The sequence below is a fragment of the Saccopteryx bilineata genome, chromosome 7, assembly GCF_036850765.1.
Source record: "Saccopteryx bilineata isolate mSacBil1 chromosome 7, mSacBil1_pri_phased_curated, whole genome shotgun sequence".
NCBI lineage: Eukaryota > Metazoa > Chordata > Mammalia > Chiroptera > Emballonuridae > Saccopteryx > Saccopteryx bilineata.
The window spans coordinates 47527485-47543349 of NC_089496.1; the positions used below are offsets into that span (position 1 = coordinate 47527485).

General features: G+C 62.0%; 1 protein-coding gene across 1 annotated transcript; it reads left to right on the forward strand.

Annotated features, from left to right (window-relative positions):
* Window positions 1–1259: 1259 nt before the first annotated feature.
* Window positions 1260–15338, forward strand: AQP1 (aquaporin 1 (Colton blood group)). The gene is made up of 4 exons (XM_066238805.1): window positions 1260–1838; window positions 11556–11720; window positions 12058–12138; window positions 12928–15338. Exons 1-4 carry the CDS (start codon window positions 1449–1451, stop codon window positions 13105–13107), a joined length of 816 nt encoding a protein of 271 aa, XP_066094902.1. The 5' UTR covers window positions 1260–1448; the 3' UTR covers window positions 13108–15338.
* Window positions 15339–15865: the final 527 nt, after the last annotated feature.

Sequence of the window (15865 nt, forward strand, 5' to 3'; positions counted from 1 at the left end):
TCTTCCTCTTTTTGCTTCTGGTCTCTGGGTCCAGCCGGGTCTCCCCTCTTTCAGCGGGTCTAACCCTTTGTGCATGCTCTTGTCCCTCTCTTTCTCAGTCCTGGCCGGTGTCACTGTCTCTGCCTGGGGACTTCTTCCTTTCACGTCCATTCCTGTGATGATTCTCCTTCCCTCAAAGCAGTGTGTCCTCCTCTCCGGTAGGTCTGTGTCCTCCCCCTTCCCTTTCCAGTTCTATCTGCTCTCTCTCTCTCCCCCCCCTTCTCTCTCTCTCCCTCCTTCTCTCTCTCCCCCCTTCTCTCTCTCTCTCCTTCTCTCTCTCTCTCCCCCTTCTCTCTCTCTCTGTCCCCCTTCTCTCTCTCTCTCCCTCTCTCTCTCTCCCCCCTTCTCTCTCTCTCCCTCTCTCTCTCCTCTCCCCCTCCCTTCTCTCTCTCCCCCCTTCTCTCTCTCTCTCTCCCTCTCTCCCCCACCCCCTCTCTCTTCCTCTCCCTCTCTCTCCTCTCTCCCTCCCAGCCGTCCAGGCTGCAGGTGGGCTGTCTGTCATGCCTTCTGTCTCCCCAGTCATTCTGCCACTTGACTGCCTTTGAAAAGAAAGCCCTAAACTGCCCTCCTCCCCGTCCAGCCCCAGAATATTGGTTTGAAGTGCTCTGGACGCTTGAGGCCTCCCTGAGTGGGGGCTTTCCAACACTCTCACCTCTCTTGGGCCTGCCCTTGGTCACAGAGTGGAGGGTGGTCCACAGAGAAGCTTCTGAGATTTCCTGACACCTCTGTGCCCCCATCAACTGAGGCCTGGCCAGTGTGGTGGGGGCTCTGGCACATCCCTAAGGTGACATCCAGTGGCCAGGCCTGGACTTGGATGCAGGAGACCCAGACTGCCCCTCCGGGTCCCTGGACCCATGGACTCCAGACAAACACCAGTCTGGGGTGGGCTGGGGATGCCAGACCAGCAGAGTCCTGGTGCCCGCCTCTGGGGAGGGCAATGTCCGCTGCCAAGGCCAGTCTGCCCACCCCGCCCCGTCTGGAGTGCCTGGTGCTGCCCTTGGGCACCCCCCGAGCTTTGCACACAGGGCGGGGACACCTGGATTTCTTTGGCCCCCTGAGTGGGGCCAACTTGGAGGAATTTCCCAAAGCCTATTAGAACAGTGGCTGCCTTCTGCCTGCCTCCCCGGGCTGGGCAGGGCTGAGGGCGGAGGGAGAAAGGGAGGGAGGGAGGGGGGAGAGGAGGAAGGGAAAAAGTTGGCAGGCCAACAGCAGAGCTGTGCCTGCATCCATCGTGAGAGGAGGCCCGTGTGGCGCGGGGCGGGCCAGGAGCAAGGAGAGGCCTTCCTCCCTTTGTGCTCCCCCCTCCTCCCCCCTGGGGGCCCTATAAATAGGCCCAGCCCGGGCTGTGGCTCAGCTCTTAGAGGGAGTCCGGCACTAGGCAGCGGTCTGAAGCCAAGCCCCCTGCCAGCATGGCCAGCGAGTTCAAGAAGAAGATCTTCTGGAGGGCGGTGGTGGCCGAGTTCCTGGCCATGACCCTGTTCATCGTCCTCAGCATCGGCTCCGCCCTGGGCTTCAACTACCCGCTGAAGAACAACCAGACGTCAGGTGCGACCCAGGACAACGTGAAGGTGTCCCTGGCCTTCGGGCTGAGCATCGCCACGCTGGCGCAGAGCGTGGGCCACATCAGCGGCGCCCACCTCAACCCGGCCGTCACGCTGGGGCTGCTGCTCAGCTGTCAGATCAGCGTCCTCCGGGCCGTCCTGTACATCGTCGCGCAGTGCGTGGGTGCCGTCGTCGCCACCGCCATCCTCTCGGGCATTACCTCTTCCCTGCCCAACAACTCCCTGGGCCGAAACGAGGTGAGCGGGGCGGGCTCTCGGACGCCGCTGAGACGGCAGCGGTCTCCTCCTCCGCCCACTGTGCAGATGGGGACACTGAGGGCCAGGGGGGACGAGGGGTTGCTGCGGGTCATGCAGAGCGGGGGCTGGAACTCGGCTTCGCGGGCTGCCCGGAGCCTGTTTTCTGCCAGGCACTGTGGGAAGCCGGGACCCAGAGAGGAACAGTCTTGCCAATGTCCCCTGAGGGCACCTATTGTGGGGAGTAAGCCCTGGAGGCAGCTAACGGTTGGGCCAGCGGTTCCTCACCCCCTGCCTGTGGCTTCTGGCCGGGCTCAGCCTGCCCTGTGCAGCCAGCTGCCTCCGCCTGTAGCCTGGACTCTGGGGCAACTGCCTCTGTTCCCTGTCCCCCACCCCCACCCCCAGCCAGATGCCCGGCAGCCAAGTCTGCAAGTGTGTGTGGGCAGGACTCCTGTGGGGGAGCCCACGTCCACACAGGTCTCCACACAAGCTGCCTCGAGGGAAAACGCCCTCCTGCTCCTCTGGCCTGGGAATCGAACACAGACCGGAGGTGGAAGCACTTTCTGGGCTGTTTGCAGGTGGCTTCCCTGGAATACCCCCGTGTGGGCCAGGGCGGGGACCCCTTGCCTCCTCTCCGGGCTCCGCTCGCTGTCTCTGGGCACTGAGAGGTGTGACGCGTGTGTTTGTGTGTATGAATGGGTGATACACGTGGATGCGGGCGGGGTCTCGGGTGTGTGTAACCCGTGTGCTCCCGTGGGTGTCTGTCCCGTAAGCGTGTCCGTGAGCATGTTAGGGCTGCCCCGTGAGCCTCTGTGGGGCTGAGCGTGCCCCTGCCCGTGCCTGCCGCTTGCGGCTTGAATGGAGCCCGGGCTGGGGGCACTGATGATAAGCAGATGTTGGCAACTGGCTGGCAGGCTGCTGAGAAGAATTCGTCGTGGGCCGCTTAGCACAGCTAATTGGCTGTTGGCGGCCGTCGCCTGCTGTCGCAGACCGGGGCTTTTCCAGACCCTGCGCCAAGTGCATACTCAGACCAGGCTCGGGCCACAGCAGGGGGAAATCTGGCCGGAGAGGCTGGAAGGACGTCGTGGGGCACCCGAGGGATGCCCTCCCGGGAGGGAGAGAGGCTAAGGGGCAGAGAGGAGGGAGCGGACCCGGAGACAGGAGGCTGGCAGGGCCCTGGGCAGGGTAGGCGTGTGTGGGGACAGCAGGGGAGCTGGACAGTAAGGGACCTGGTTATAGCGACTGCCCTGAGGGCTTCCCAGCCAGAGATCAGATCCCGGTGCCGCAGCTGGGAGAAGCGTGGTGGGGTCTGTGCCGCGGGCAGCGAGCGTGGCCCTGTCACAGGGGCTTAGCACTTCTTGTGTCACGGTGACACCTCACCCAGCCCTGGGTAGAGCCAGCTCTGCTCAGCCCAGATTAAAAATTAGCCCTGCATGCTGGAGTTTAGACTTTAGTCAGGGAAGACCTGGCGGCGGTGGGTGTGAGGGCCATGTCCGTCCGGGCCTCAGCGTCTCCGGAGGGGACAGAGCCAGACGACCTCAGGGAGTGTGTCTGTGGGCAGGGCTGGGTTCACACTGGAGCTCAGCTGGGCTGGTGGGCTGGGGACTGAACGGGCCCTCAGAGGGGAGGAGCTCTGTCCCCGCAGGCTTTCTGGGCCCCTCTTAACCCTGCCCCCCCAGGGGGCAGACCCGGTCCTCTCCGACTCGGGCATCCCAGGCAGATGCCGGGGGGTGGTGGCACTTTCTGCGCCATCCTGGTCCAGCCACACCCTGCTGCAGTGTCTCTTCCCTCCTCTGGCCTCCATTTTCCAGGGACATCTCAATACCTGGGCCGGGCAGGTTGCAGAGAGGGAGGAGAAAGGGCAGCCTGGCTCGGAGGCCAGACACGCGAGGGAAGGGCAGGTCCTATCTGCAGCTAACCTGCTGTGTTTCCTTGGAGCCGAGGACTCTGGGGCTCCACGAGCAGCGAGCGGGCCTAGGTGTCCTGATAGCTCTGGGCCACACCCTTACTCCGGCGAGCTCACTTTGTGGGCTTGAGTTTATCGCCCTGGGAAGTTTGGCTGAGCCTTACTCCGGCGAGCTCACTTTGTGGGCTTGAGTTTATCGCCCTGGGAAGTTTGGCTGAGCCTTACTCCGGCGAGCTCACTTTGTGGGCTTGAGTTTATCGCCCTGGGAAGTTTGGCTGAGAGGCCCAAACAAGCCATCCTGAGTGTAAGTGCGCCGAGCATGGTGGTGGGGGCCCAGGCACTGCCCCATCCACACGATGGGAGTTTGCGGTCCAGAAGCACACGTCCTGGGCTCAGGAACAGAGAAGATGTCCCCCACCTACGAAGGACTCCCGTCAGACCCTGGACCAGTTTGCCCAGCGGGTGGCTTGCTCTTTCCTGCAGCCCCCGCGGGAGGCTCCCCTCGGGCCCAGGGCCCTACCCTGACCCAAGCCAAAGTGGAGCCAGTCGTTGGCATGGAGATTTCCAAGGAAAATCGGGGAAAGAAGTGGCAGGAAGTGGTTGGGGGTGAGTCAGGAGGTGTCCCCTGGGGACATGGCAGGAGAACTTTCTCCTCACTGAGTCAGGGCTCGGGTACGGCCCGGAGAGGCCACGGGCCTCTGTCCAGCCTGCAGGACGCCCAGCTGGTTCTAAGAGCCAAACCCCCATATAGGCCAAGGCGAGAGGTCCACGGGCAGGGGTTGGTGATAAACTCAGCCGCTGACACCCTGTGGGACTTCATGCAGGCGACCTTGCCTATAAGGCACTAACTAGTTCCCGTCTGTGAACTAGGGACAGAGCAGGGCGTGGCTGGGCTCTGGGATGTGGAAGATGCTCGCTCTTGGGCCTAGAAGTCCTGACCGTTCCCAGCTCTTCTGATCTTCTCCTCCTCGGCTCTCTCACCCTGATCCCTGAGCACGGGGCCGGGCTGCAGCAGGCTTGGTGCGGCCTGAGTCAGCCGGTTTTTGGGGCTGGGGAAGCCTGTGGTCTGGGAGAGATAAGCCCCACGCACAGCTGCCCATGATAGGAGGCAGGAGGCAGGTGTGATAAGGTGTCAGGGTGGTCAGGGAACTTCTGACCTTAAGGGGAGGGGAGGGCCAGGAAGGCTTCAGGGAGGAGGTGCCACATGACACTGACTGGAGATCCTGCTAGGGGAGGGCTTTCAGGCATAGGCTAGGGGTCAGTGCGAGGTCACGGTCTGGGTGGGAGTGGTAGATTGTGGCCAGGCTGGGCTCATGGTGGAAGGCTGGGGCTCTGGAGGACGGTGAGGGCTCAGAATTCGGGCCAGTGTCCGACTGGGTCCTAGAGAGGACCGAATTCCTGGCCGCGCCAGAGCCTGGGAGTTCAGCCCCTTGGGGGTTCAGGCAGAGAACAAACCTCCCTTCTTTGGGGATCTCCTCTCAGCCCCGCTAATTCTGGGCCTGACCGCCTTTACCTGCTATCTCAGAGGCCTGAGTCACCCTCCACTTGTCCCTCCCCTGGTTTCCTGGGCCTCAGTTTCCCCAGCCACCACTTCTTCCAGGGCTGGGGACCACTCCTGCCGCCCCCAGAGTCGGGGTGGGCTGGGCAAAGGGAAGTCTGAGTTCCAGGCTGCCCAGGGAGGGGGCTGGGGCTGGGGGGGGGTGCCACAGCTGGGACGTATAATTACCATCTTCACTCAGAACCAGGTGAGGGGAGGGCGCAGAGAGAGGCAGGGCCTTTGTGGTGGACCCTTCCCTCACCGTGGAAACTTCCGAGGCTCCTTACCCCCCTTAGAGCCCTCAGAGGAGCCCACTGGCCCCTTCCTGCCCACCCCGGCACCTGGTCCTAACCGGGGCTCACCCTGAGAAACCCTCATCGGAAGGGGTGATGCTCTGAGGGGACCACCCCAGGCCACAGAGCCCTCTCCCACCGAGAGCCAGCAGCACTCAGCAGGCCCCCACCTGAGCTCAGCCCAGAGGGTGCTCAGCTTTCTCTAGGGCACCCACCCCGGCAGGCATTCCCTCAGACCCGCCTGGCCCCTCCCTGCCCTCCAGCACTGGCTCAGGGCATTTCCTGGGGGCATGGAAACCCTCCGTTGTTATGGGCACAGCATCCTTGGGGGGCTCGGTCCTCACCCTCTGGAAGAGCCAATGGCCGGGGCTGAGCCCAGACACCTGCAGCTGTGGGCAGGAAAATACCACGGCCAGGGTCCCCTCAGCCAGGGCCTCGCCCACATGCTGCCCAGCAGGGCAAGCACAGCCTGAGGCCGGAAACCCCCCTCAGAAGGTGGTAGAAGAGGCTGGGGAAGGGGCAGCCGCTCCGAGTGCCCGAAACCCTCCGTGGGGACAGCTGTCTTCACAGAGTAAGGAAGGATTGTTCTTTAATTGGGAAGAGGCTGCCTCTGCACCCGTATGCTCCCACCACTGGGGGTGAGTAAGTGGACCCCGCCTGCAGGCTCTGGGCTGCGATGTGACCAGCAGTTCAGGTGGCCGGTGGGGTGGGGTGGGGCGGAACCTGCCCTCAGGGTTCTGGATCCTGGCCAGGAGGATGGCCGTGGGTCCTGGAGGCGGGGGTCCACATCAGAAAGGGGGGGGGGATCCCGGAGACCGTCCGGGTTAGAATCCGAGCCAAGGCTCCCATTTTCCCAACTGGGCACGCTTAAGCTGTGCCAACACACACATGCCCACACGGACCGGTTCGTGGCACACGAGGCCACACACACGTGGGCGTGGGGAAATTCTCTCAAGTCTGGGTGTTTCCACTCAGGCCGTGGCACCCCAGGAGGGTGGGGTGGGGGCTCCGCATTGGAGCCTCTTCCCTCTCCTGGCAGCTGGGCAGCGGCGGCCCCGGAGAAAGGGGCGGACGGCGGGAGGTGGGGGGCTGGGGGGAAGCCATTGCTTTGTGTATTGTTTCTTCTGGGAGCAAATAAAGGGCCTTTGGAGACCTGTTCTCTCTCCCTCGAGGGGCTTCCTTCCCGTTTCCCCCCCTTCCCCTGCCCCGCCCCGCCCCGGCCAGCAATGGCACCTTTGTGTGTGTGTGTGACACACGGGGACACGCATGTGACACACTCAGAAATGCTGTCAGACACACAGCACGGCCGTCCAGGGGGCCCCCACGCCGGAACCCGGTGTGGCCGGGTTCTCAGAACCGGCTGGGGCGCCCTGGCCAGTGCACAGCCAGTTTGCCTGAACGGCCACGTGGGCTGGTGAAGGGCAAATAGTCTCGAGGGGGAGGGTGCTGAGTTTTACATATTTTTCTTAAATCAAGCTTGTTAATTGTGTGGTTCGAATCCTCCCCACGTGTGCCATTTATATCTGTTGACTGCTGTGTTCCCTCTGTTTCTAAGAGAGGCTGTCACACTCTCACTCTGGCCATGGGAGAGCCACGTTCTACTTAAAATTCTGTTGATTTTTTTGTGTCAGTTCATTATAGGCTATATTTTTTGATGCACACAGGCTGGGGATTTGTATAGCTTTTTGATAGACTTGTCATTTAATTGTTGGGACTTGTCATTTAATTGTTGGGTCATAAATCTCTTGATGTCTAATGAAAAAGAAAAGGAGAGAGTCACACTTGGACACACGTGGTCACCCGCTGATCCTGTGGACACAGGTCCATGAAGACACACAGCTGCACAAAGCTATGGTACCCAGGGGCCCATGCACACATGCATGCCCACGGAGGGGTGACACAGGGACCCCCTGAGGTGACACAGGGACCCACCATGAGTCTTGGAGGCAGTGGGTGGGCAGGGTTTGCTGTCTCCCACCCCCTGTTCTTCAAGAGAAGATGCTCAAGCCTCAGCCAGGACTGGCTCTGGAGAACCCCAAGGGTGGGGCGTCAAGGTGCCCAGGCCATGTAGGGGGCCCTGGACCTTGGAATTGCCTTGGTCGGCCTGCCCATGGGCAGCAGAGAGGGCTGGAGGCTCATTGCCTGGAGAGGTCAGCGCTGTGCCGCTCTAAAGCCAGGATACACTGGCGAGCCTTCTTCTGCCCGCTCCCCAGTCCAAGTGGGGGACACCCAGGTCCCTTGGCTGAGCCTGCAGGAGGCCAGTGCCTTGGCCTGTGAGTGTGGGAGGCACAGACCCCGGGGCAAGGACCCTGGCTTTGCTGCCTCCCTCCCTGAGCCTCAGCCCCCTCGTCCTCCACCTCACAGAGCCCTGGCCGGGGGCTGCCCCGCCAGGACCACAGAGACTAATGGCTGGCCTGTGGCAACCCCCAGCTAGAAAGCAAATAAACCAGCCTTGGATCCAGAGAGCGTCCCTGGATCCAGCCTGCCTCCAGAGAGGGTGGCAGTTCTAGATAATTAGCATCCTCTGCCACTTACGTGACCACACAGTGACTGTCCCCTCCTAGGTCTGGGCAGGGATGGAAAGACCTCCTCACCCTGTCCGCACCCAGCTCCTGGGCCAGGGGGGTTGAGCACCCCCATGGGGGAAGGAGGTTGCTTCTCTACAGAAGCTTTGGGCACTTCAGTGAGGGCGTGGTGGGTGGCAGCAGCACTGGATCCAGCCAGGGACCCGGGAAGGCTTCTTGGACCTGCTGGGGTCTGAATGCTCCTCGGGAGTTGGCTCCAGTGGGCTTGGTATGCAAGCTTGCATCTTTCAGATGCTTCAGACTAAATGTGTGGATCATCTGTTATGTACACTTGCATTCACAGAACGGATTGTTAATTTGTTTGTTTGTTTGTTTTTGTGTGTGTTTTTTTTTGGTGGCCCTAATCAGTGAAGTATCAGAACTGGGCTAGGCAAAAATACTCGGGGATGTGCAAATGTGTATACGTATATATATTTAATAACAAGTGAACATAACTGGGATGGGCCCTACTTTGAATTGTTTCAGATTCAGTGGGTTGTAAATAGTAACATATGTTTTTAATTTTTATCTGCTGCGTCTTGGATATCAAGTTTTAGTAGCACTTTAACGCTTCCGATTCTGAATGATCGAATTTTTCCAGGTGGAAGTAACACAAGTGCATTGGCAGCCAAGGGAGAGGTGGTCAGTAGACAGGGAAGTAATCAGAGGAGGCTTCCTGGTGGTGGTGGTGGTGGTGGTGATGGGTTTTGGGAGAGGAAGGTTATCAACCCGTGTGGTTCTAAGCAGTCAGGTTCTAAGGGGTCTGGGCAGTCAGGAAGGGACATTCGGGAAATCCCAGGGCAGAGAGCCCATTCCTGTGGACTCCGAGTGTGGGCATCGCACCAGCTTCACCACCCCTGTGCGCCTCCCCGCCCCCCCCCCCCAACTCAGTATGCATGAAAAGTGGTGAGAGCAGGGGCTGGGATGCTCGGACCTGGTTAGGAACCGGGGGAGGCGATGAGCTCATCCAGACCACATCTAAGAGAGGGGTGGGCGGGGACGGGAGGAGTATGAGACGGAGCCACTTAGCACTACGGTTCCATTAATCAGCAGGGCGGGCTGGTTTCAGGACTCCTGCCAGCTAGCAATTAGGCTGACCCTGGAGAGCAGAGGAGAAGCAGGAGGAGGGGCCCTGAGCTTCCTGAGCCCGCAGACACTGAGGGGAGTGGCAGGTGTGAGTGTGACGAGTGGCCTGCCCTCGCCAGCCTTGCACCAGGCAGGCCTCACTCCTGCCTCCACACCCCTGCACAGCCTGCCCCCCGGTCCTGGGGAAGGATGAAAAAGCTTTAGAACAAAGCCACAACCCTCCTGCTCCCTCCTGCCCCTGCAGCCCTCTCCACACACCCCGAGACAGCCCCCTAGCCTGTGATCTATACTACACACGGGGAAACTGAGGGCCAGAGAAGACAAGGGCCCTGGTCATGGTGCCAGCGAGTGGGAAAGCCGGGACCTGAACATGGTGCAGCTGCCTCCAGCCCCACACCGCGCGGGGTGGGGAGAAAGGTGGGCATTGCCCAGAGCACTGGCCGAGCCGAGGGCGCAGCTCTGGGGTCGGCCGGAACGGCCCAGAGCTGGGGCCGCACGGCAGGGACAGGGATGTGAGTCACCTTCCCTGTGGCCCAGGGCTGCGGACAAAGGCGGGAAGAGAATTGTTCTAATGAGACGCCCTCAGTGTGGAGCTGAGAAAGCCTCTGGAGGGCGGAGGCATGTCCCCTCCAGGACTCTATAAAATGCCCAGCAGCCCTGGAGACACCCCCTACCTACCCGCAGGATGGGACTTCAAGTTCAGGCTTCTGCGGACCCAGCAGCCCCACCTGGGAGGAGGCGCCTCTGGGGCCACATCGGGGCGTCCTGCGAGTGGGTCCTGGCAGATGTGGCCCAGCTCCCTGTACGGGCACACCTGGGCCCGGAGACCCCCACATGGGGAGGGCTCGAGGTTCCCCGGGGAGGGGTCTCCCTGGTGCAGCGGCCAGGGGAGGGCTCTGGTGAGCTCGCAGCAGCTCCCATTCCCTTCCTTTTCCATGAGTCATGTTACTAAAAGTGGCCCAGGAGCAAGTGACAGCCAGACGGTGGTGGCGGGCCTATGTGGCCGGCTGGGGAGAGGGGGGTCGACAGGGAGGGCAGGGCCAAGAGCAAACGGGAGAGACAGACAGAGGTGGGGAAGGGGACAGAGGTGGGGAAGGGGACAGAGGTGGGGAAGGGACAGAGGTGGGGAAGGGACAGAGGTGGGGAAGGGACAGAGGTGGGGACGGGACAGAGGTGGGGAAGGGACAGAGGTGGGGAAGGGGACAGAGGTGGGGAAGGGACAGAGGTGGGGAAGGGGACAGAGGTGGGGAAGGGGACAGAGGTGGGGAAGGGACAGAGGTGGGGAAGGGGACAGAGGTGGGGAAGGGACAGGGGTGGGGAAGGGGACAGAGGTGGGGAAGGGACCGAGGTGGGGAAGGGACAGGGGTGGGGAAGGGGACAGGGGTGGGGATGGGGACAGAGGTGGGGAAGGGGACAGAGGTGGGGATGGGGACAGAGGTGGAGAAGGGACAGAGGTGGGGAAGGGACAGAGGTGGGGAAGGGGACAGAGGTGGGGAAGGGACAGAGGTGGGGAAGGGGACAGAGGTGGGGACGGGGACAGAGGTGGAGAAGGGACAGAGGTGGGGAAGGGGACAGAGGTGGGGAAGGGACAGAGGTGGGGAAGGGACAGAGGTGGGGAAGGGGACAGAGGTGGGAACGGGGACAGAGGTGGGGAAGGGACAGAGGTGGGAAAGGGACAGGGGTGGGGAAGGGGACAGAGGTGGGGAAGGGACAGAGGTGGGGAAGGGACAGAGGTGGGGGCCTGTACAAAGGGGAGAGGCCACAGGGGGCTGGGCTGGTAAACTGAGGGGCCCTCCCCGACTATAGGAGTTTCCAGTGCAGTCGGGATGGGGTAGAATGTTCTGGACTTCGGATAAAAAGCAGTATCTCCAGCTGGGCCCTCCCACCCCCTCCCACCCCCTCCCACCCCCTCCCACCCTCTTGCTTCTCCCGTCCTATGACTGTCCCTGAGTGTCCCTGACCATCGCCTCCCATGGCTGGGCCTCGCCCCTCGCTGTGCCTCGTCCCCGCAGGCCGTGTCCTGGACGTGGCTGGACACCCACGCCCAGCTCACCCCAGACCTCTCTGGCCTCTAGGTAGAGCGTGGCAAGCTCTAGGCAGGGACCCAGGGCCCAGCTGGTGCTTCCTCAACAGGTACGAGAGGGACAAGGCCCGATGTCTGCGACCAGCTGTGTGTGCCTGGGCAGAGCCTGGCCCCTCTGGGCCAGCCGGGGCTGACGTGCTGGGCTCTGAGGGCACTGAAGGTCTGGCCCTTGGTGCCTGGGCCTGAGGGGCCCTGAGATACAGTCCCCACCTGCTCTGCTCACTGGGCATCTCTGTCCCTGCCCCCTACAGCTGGCCTCTGGTGTGAACTCGGGCCAGGGCCTGGGCATCGAGATCGTCGCCACCCTGCAGCTGGTACTGTGTGTGCTGGCCACCACCGACCGGAGACGCCGCGACCTCGGGGGTTCAGCCCCACTTGCCATCGGCCTCTCTGTAGCCCTGGGACACCTGCTTGCGGTGAGTGGACGGGGCCGCCGTCCTGGGTGGGAGTGGGGTAGAGAGGGCAGGGCCAGGCAGCAGCTGTCAGGCGCCCGTCATAGGCAGTGGAAGGACCTCTGACTGGCTCATTCCAGGGGGGGGGACTAGCTCTTCGGGCCTGGGGGCGCGGGCAGGCCCTGCTCACGAGAGGGAAACACACAGACTCCTGACCATCTCTCTGGGTCCATGTGGCTCACTCTTTCTCATTCTGATGGTCACTTTTCTGTCTTCTCTCTCTCTCTGTCACTTTCTCTCTTCTTCTCCCTCTGTCTTTCTGTCCCCCCCCAACCCCCACCCTGTCCCTCCCCCTTCACAGATCGACTACACCGGCTGCAGTATTAACCCTGCCCGCTCCTTCGGCTCGGCGGTGATCAGTCACAGCTTCAAGGACCACTGGGTAAGGGTCAAAGGGCGGCCCATGGAGGTGGGCGGGAGGCTTTGGTGCCTATGGAAGGCCCGAGTCCGCCCTGGGACGCCTCCCATCACAGAGGCTCTGGGAGGTGGCCAGGGCAGAGGAGCAGACACCGAGGTCCGAGGTGACGGGGCGGGCGGGGCCGGGCCTCAAACAGTGTAGGCTGGGCGTGCGCTCCCAGCTCAGACCTGCCCCAAGTGCACCCCTCAGCGTGGTCGAGAGCGAGGCCCAAATCCTGGCTCTGTCACTTTCCAGTTGGGCATGACCTTGGGGGCCCTCTGCACGCCTGTTTTCTGAGTGGGGAAGCTGGAGTCCCCGGTGGCTGGGAGGTCAAACGGCCTCACCACTGTAAGCTGAGCATGGCATGGAGTAGGCACTCCATGGACTTAGCTGCTCTTACTGGGGCCATTTCTGTTCCAGGCCAGGCTTTTACCAAACCAGCCTCCCTGTGCCCTTCCAAAGCTGGGGGGGGGCAATGTCCCCCCCCCCCAAGAAAGGGCTGGTCTGGCCGTGCCAGGCACGCTGAGCTGGGCCACACAGAGGCAAGGAGATGTCCACTACCAGTCCCAGCGTGGGCCAGGTGTAGGGGGCGCTGGAATCAGAATGTTGGGGTGCAGCACTGCCTGTCTCTGTCCCAGACACAGGTGGGAGAGAACCCGTCTGGTGGCGTAGTGGGACGGAGGACTCAGGGGCAGTGTCCCAGGAGACGGGCCTTCCAGTGGAACCTCGTAGCCTGGGCCGGATGTCCTCTGAGCATACCCGCTCTGTTCCTAGGTGTTCTGGGTGGGGCCGTTCATCGGGGCCGCCCTGGCTGTGCTCATCTACGACTTCATCCTGGCCCCGCGCAGCGGTGACCTCACAGACCGCATGAAGGTGTGCACCAGTGGCCAGGTGGAGGAGTATGACCTGGATGGCGATGACATCAACTCCAGGGTGGAGATGAAGCCCAAGTAGAGGGGAGCCTGGCCGGGCGAGTGGGGGCCAGGGGGCAGGGGCCAGGGGGCAGGGGCGGGCGGAGGGCGGGGAGGGGTGCAATCCATATTATAGACACTCTGACAAGCTGGCCGAAGTCACTTCGCAAAGGTCTGCAGGATGTGCATGGTCAAGCCTGATCTGGGGCTGTTTCTATCACTTTCTTTCTCTTTCTCTGTTTCCTGGCCTCGGGGCTTCCTGGAGACCAAGGCCGACCACTCACCCGCCCCCTTGAAGTCACAGAGGAGGTGAAAGAGAGGGACCCACCCTGCTAAGCTGTCCTCTCAGAGTGTGACAGGAGGTGTGCCCGAAAGTCCCCCTCCTCCCCAAGTAGCTCACCAACTCACCCGCCGCAGGTGCCGGGCCCCGCTGTCATTGTTTTGTGCCTTTGGGTGTGGCCCTTTCTTGTAACAATGCACTGTGCCCCCCAGGGCGCTTTGAGGGAAAGAGACCCAAGAGGGGCCGTATTAGGAGCACTGGTGACAACCTCTGCCTGGCTTCCCGGGCCCTCCCTTGGATGTGCTGCGTGACCTTAGGATCGTCCCTGTCGTGGGCCCTCAGCAATGCGGTCTGTCAAGGGTCAGGGACAGGGAGAGCTCGGAAGGGCCCAAGGTCCCTCTCTAGGATTCTGTAAGTGTAGACACACCGTAGGTTCTGGAAGAAGTCGTCTGGACCAGCCCTGCGTCTCCTGTGCGTGCTGGGTTCTTCCCCCGGGCTCAGAGCTGCTCCAGGGCCTGCCACCGAGGAAGGAAGGCCACGGAGAGGTCAGAGGGGGAGTACCCGTGTGTCCTCACTGAGTTTCCGTAGTGTTTTTCCACCTATCACTGAGTCATCTCGACCTTTACTCTGGTCTCCACTTCCACCTGCCGGAGCAGACACACGGGTCACTGTTACACGAGTGCATGTTTATTAAAGGACACTTTGTTACCTGAGGCCCCGAGGCTGGGGACAGGTGATTGGGACAAGGCTCAGCCTAAGGAAGCAGGTACCCTTACTGGACCCTCCGGGGGTTTCCCAGCCCCCAGCTGACTCTGAGGGTGGGAGGGGGAGCAGAGTCCCCCCTTCCTGCAGAGTTCCCGGATGGAGGCATTTAGGGCAGGGTCCCCATGTGACCCAGGCCACAGCCTTCCCTCCTCACTGACCTGGAGGGAGAGTTGGTCTTGACCTGTTGAAGCAGGAGCTGCGGCTGCAGCCCGGGTCCCGTGCACAAAACAGAGTCTGTTCCAGGGACAGCTACCCACACAGTGCATTCAGTTCCACTGGGGCCAGAGCAGGAGCTGCGGCTGCAGCCCAGGTCCCGTGCAGAGCCCAGAGTCTGTTCCAGGGACAGCTGCCCACACAGTGCATTCAATTCCACTGGGGCCAGAGCAGGAGCTGCGGCTGCAGCCCAGGTCCCGTGCAGAGCCCAGAGTCTGTTTCAGGGACAGCTGCCCACACAGTGCATTCAGTTCCACTGGGGCCAGAGTGGGAGCTGCGGCTGCAGCCCAGGTCCCGTGCAGAGCCCAGAGTCTGTTTCAGGGACAGCTGCCCACACAGTGCATTCAGTTCCACTGGGGCCAGAGCGGGAGCTGCGGCTGCAGCCCAGGTCCCGTGCAGAGCACCGAGTCTGTTCCAGGGACAGCTGCCCACACAGTGCATTCAGTTCCACTGGGGCCAGAGTGGGAGCTGCGGCTGCAGCCCAGGTCCCGTGCAGAGCCCAGAGTCTGTTCCAGGGACAGCTGCCCACACAGTGCATTCAATTCCACTGGGGCCTTAGCAGGTCCCCCTGTGCCCATAGCCACGATGGTGACAGAAACCAAGACACAATACCCTTAGCAGTCACCGACCCGTCATGACATTCACACGCTCTCCTCCCCATTCCCTAGTGGGGACTTCTAGCCCACTTAACAGATAAGGAAACTGAGGCCCAAGGTCCCAGAGCTAGGTCATGATTGGGCCGGGCCTAGCAGCCAAGGCTGTGTCTTTGGCTACTGCCTGGACCCCGAGGTTGGCCCCTCTCACCCCCAGCTTCTCGATTTCCACCTGGGCAATGGCCAGGGGCCAGGAGGCCGAGGGTTGTGCTGAAGGGGAGGAGGGGGCAGCCCCACGCCCCCTGCCCAGTCCTTGCTGCTGTCCACCAGGACCCTGCTTCTGTCTGCGCTGCATATATGTCTCTTTGGAATTGGAATTTCATTACACGTTAAGAAAATAAAGGAAAACGACTTCTAAGGTCACCCGGTCTTCTTGTAGTTGTTTCATCACCGTGTTTCTGCAAAGCGTCCGGCTCTGGAGGGGGTGGGGGGCTTGGACCCAACTTCTCAGGACGCATCTGGGGGAGCCGCTGCCTGACCTCCTACCCCGGGGCCCCTGCTCTGAGGGGGTGGACCCCACCCCGTCCAGTCCTCCATCTGCGGGACACAGGGTCCTGCCCCGATAGGGCCCGTGATTCTTAGCACGTAAAGGGTTGGGGACAAGCAGGATTGAAGTGTGACAGCCCTGTTAACCCCTCGGCCCTCCTCACAGCAGGACCCAGGGAGCACCAGGGACAGCCCGGGTGTGCCTCCTTCTGTTCCTTCACCCATATTTCTGACCTCACACACACCTGCGCTGGGTACGGGGGCCCCAGGTTCAGGCCCACGGGGGCGGCAGGCTCACCTGTCAGGGCTGAGTGAGGTCGGCCGGCAGCGGGCCGCAGGTGCTGCTCGGCTGGCGGAGGAAGGACGGAAGGACCGGCCGCAGGAGCTGCGCAAGGAGGCGGAGC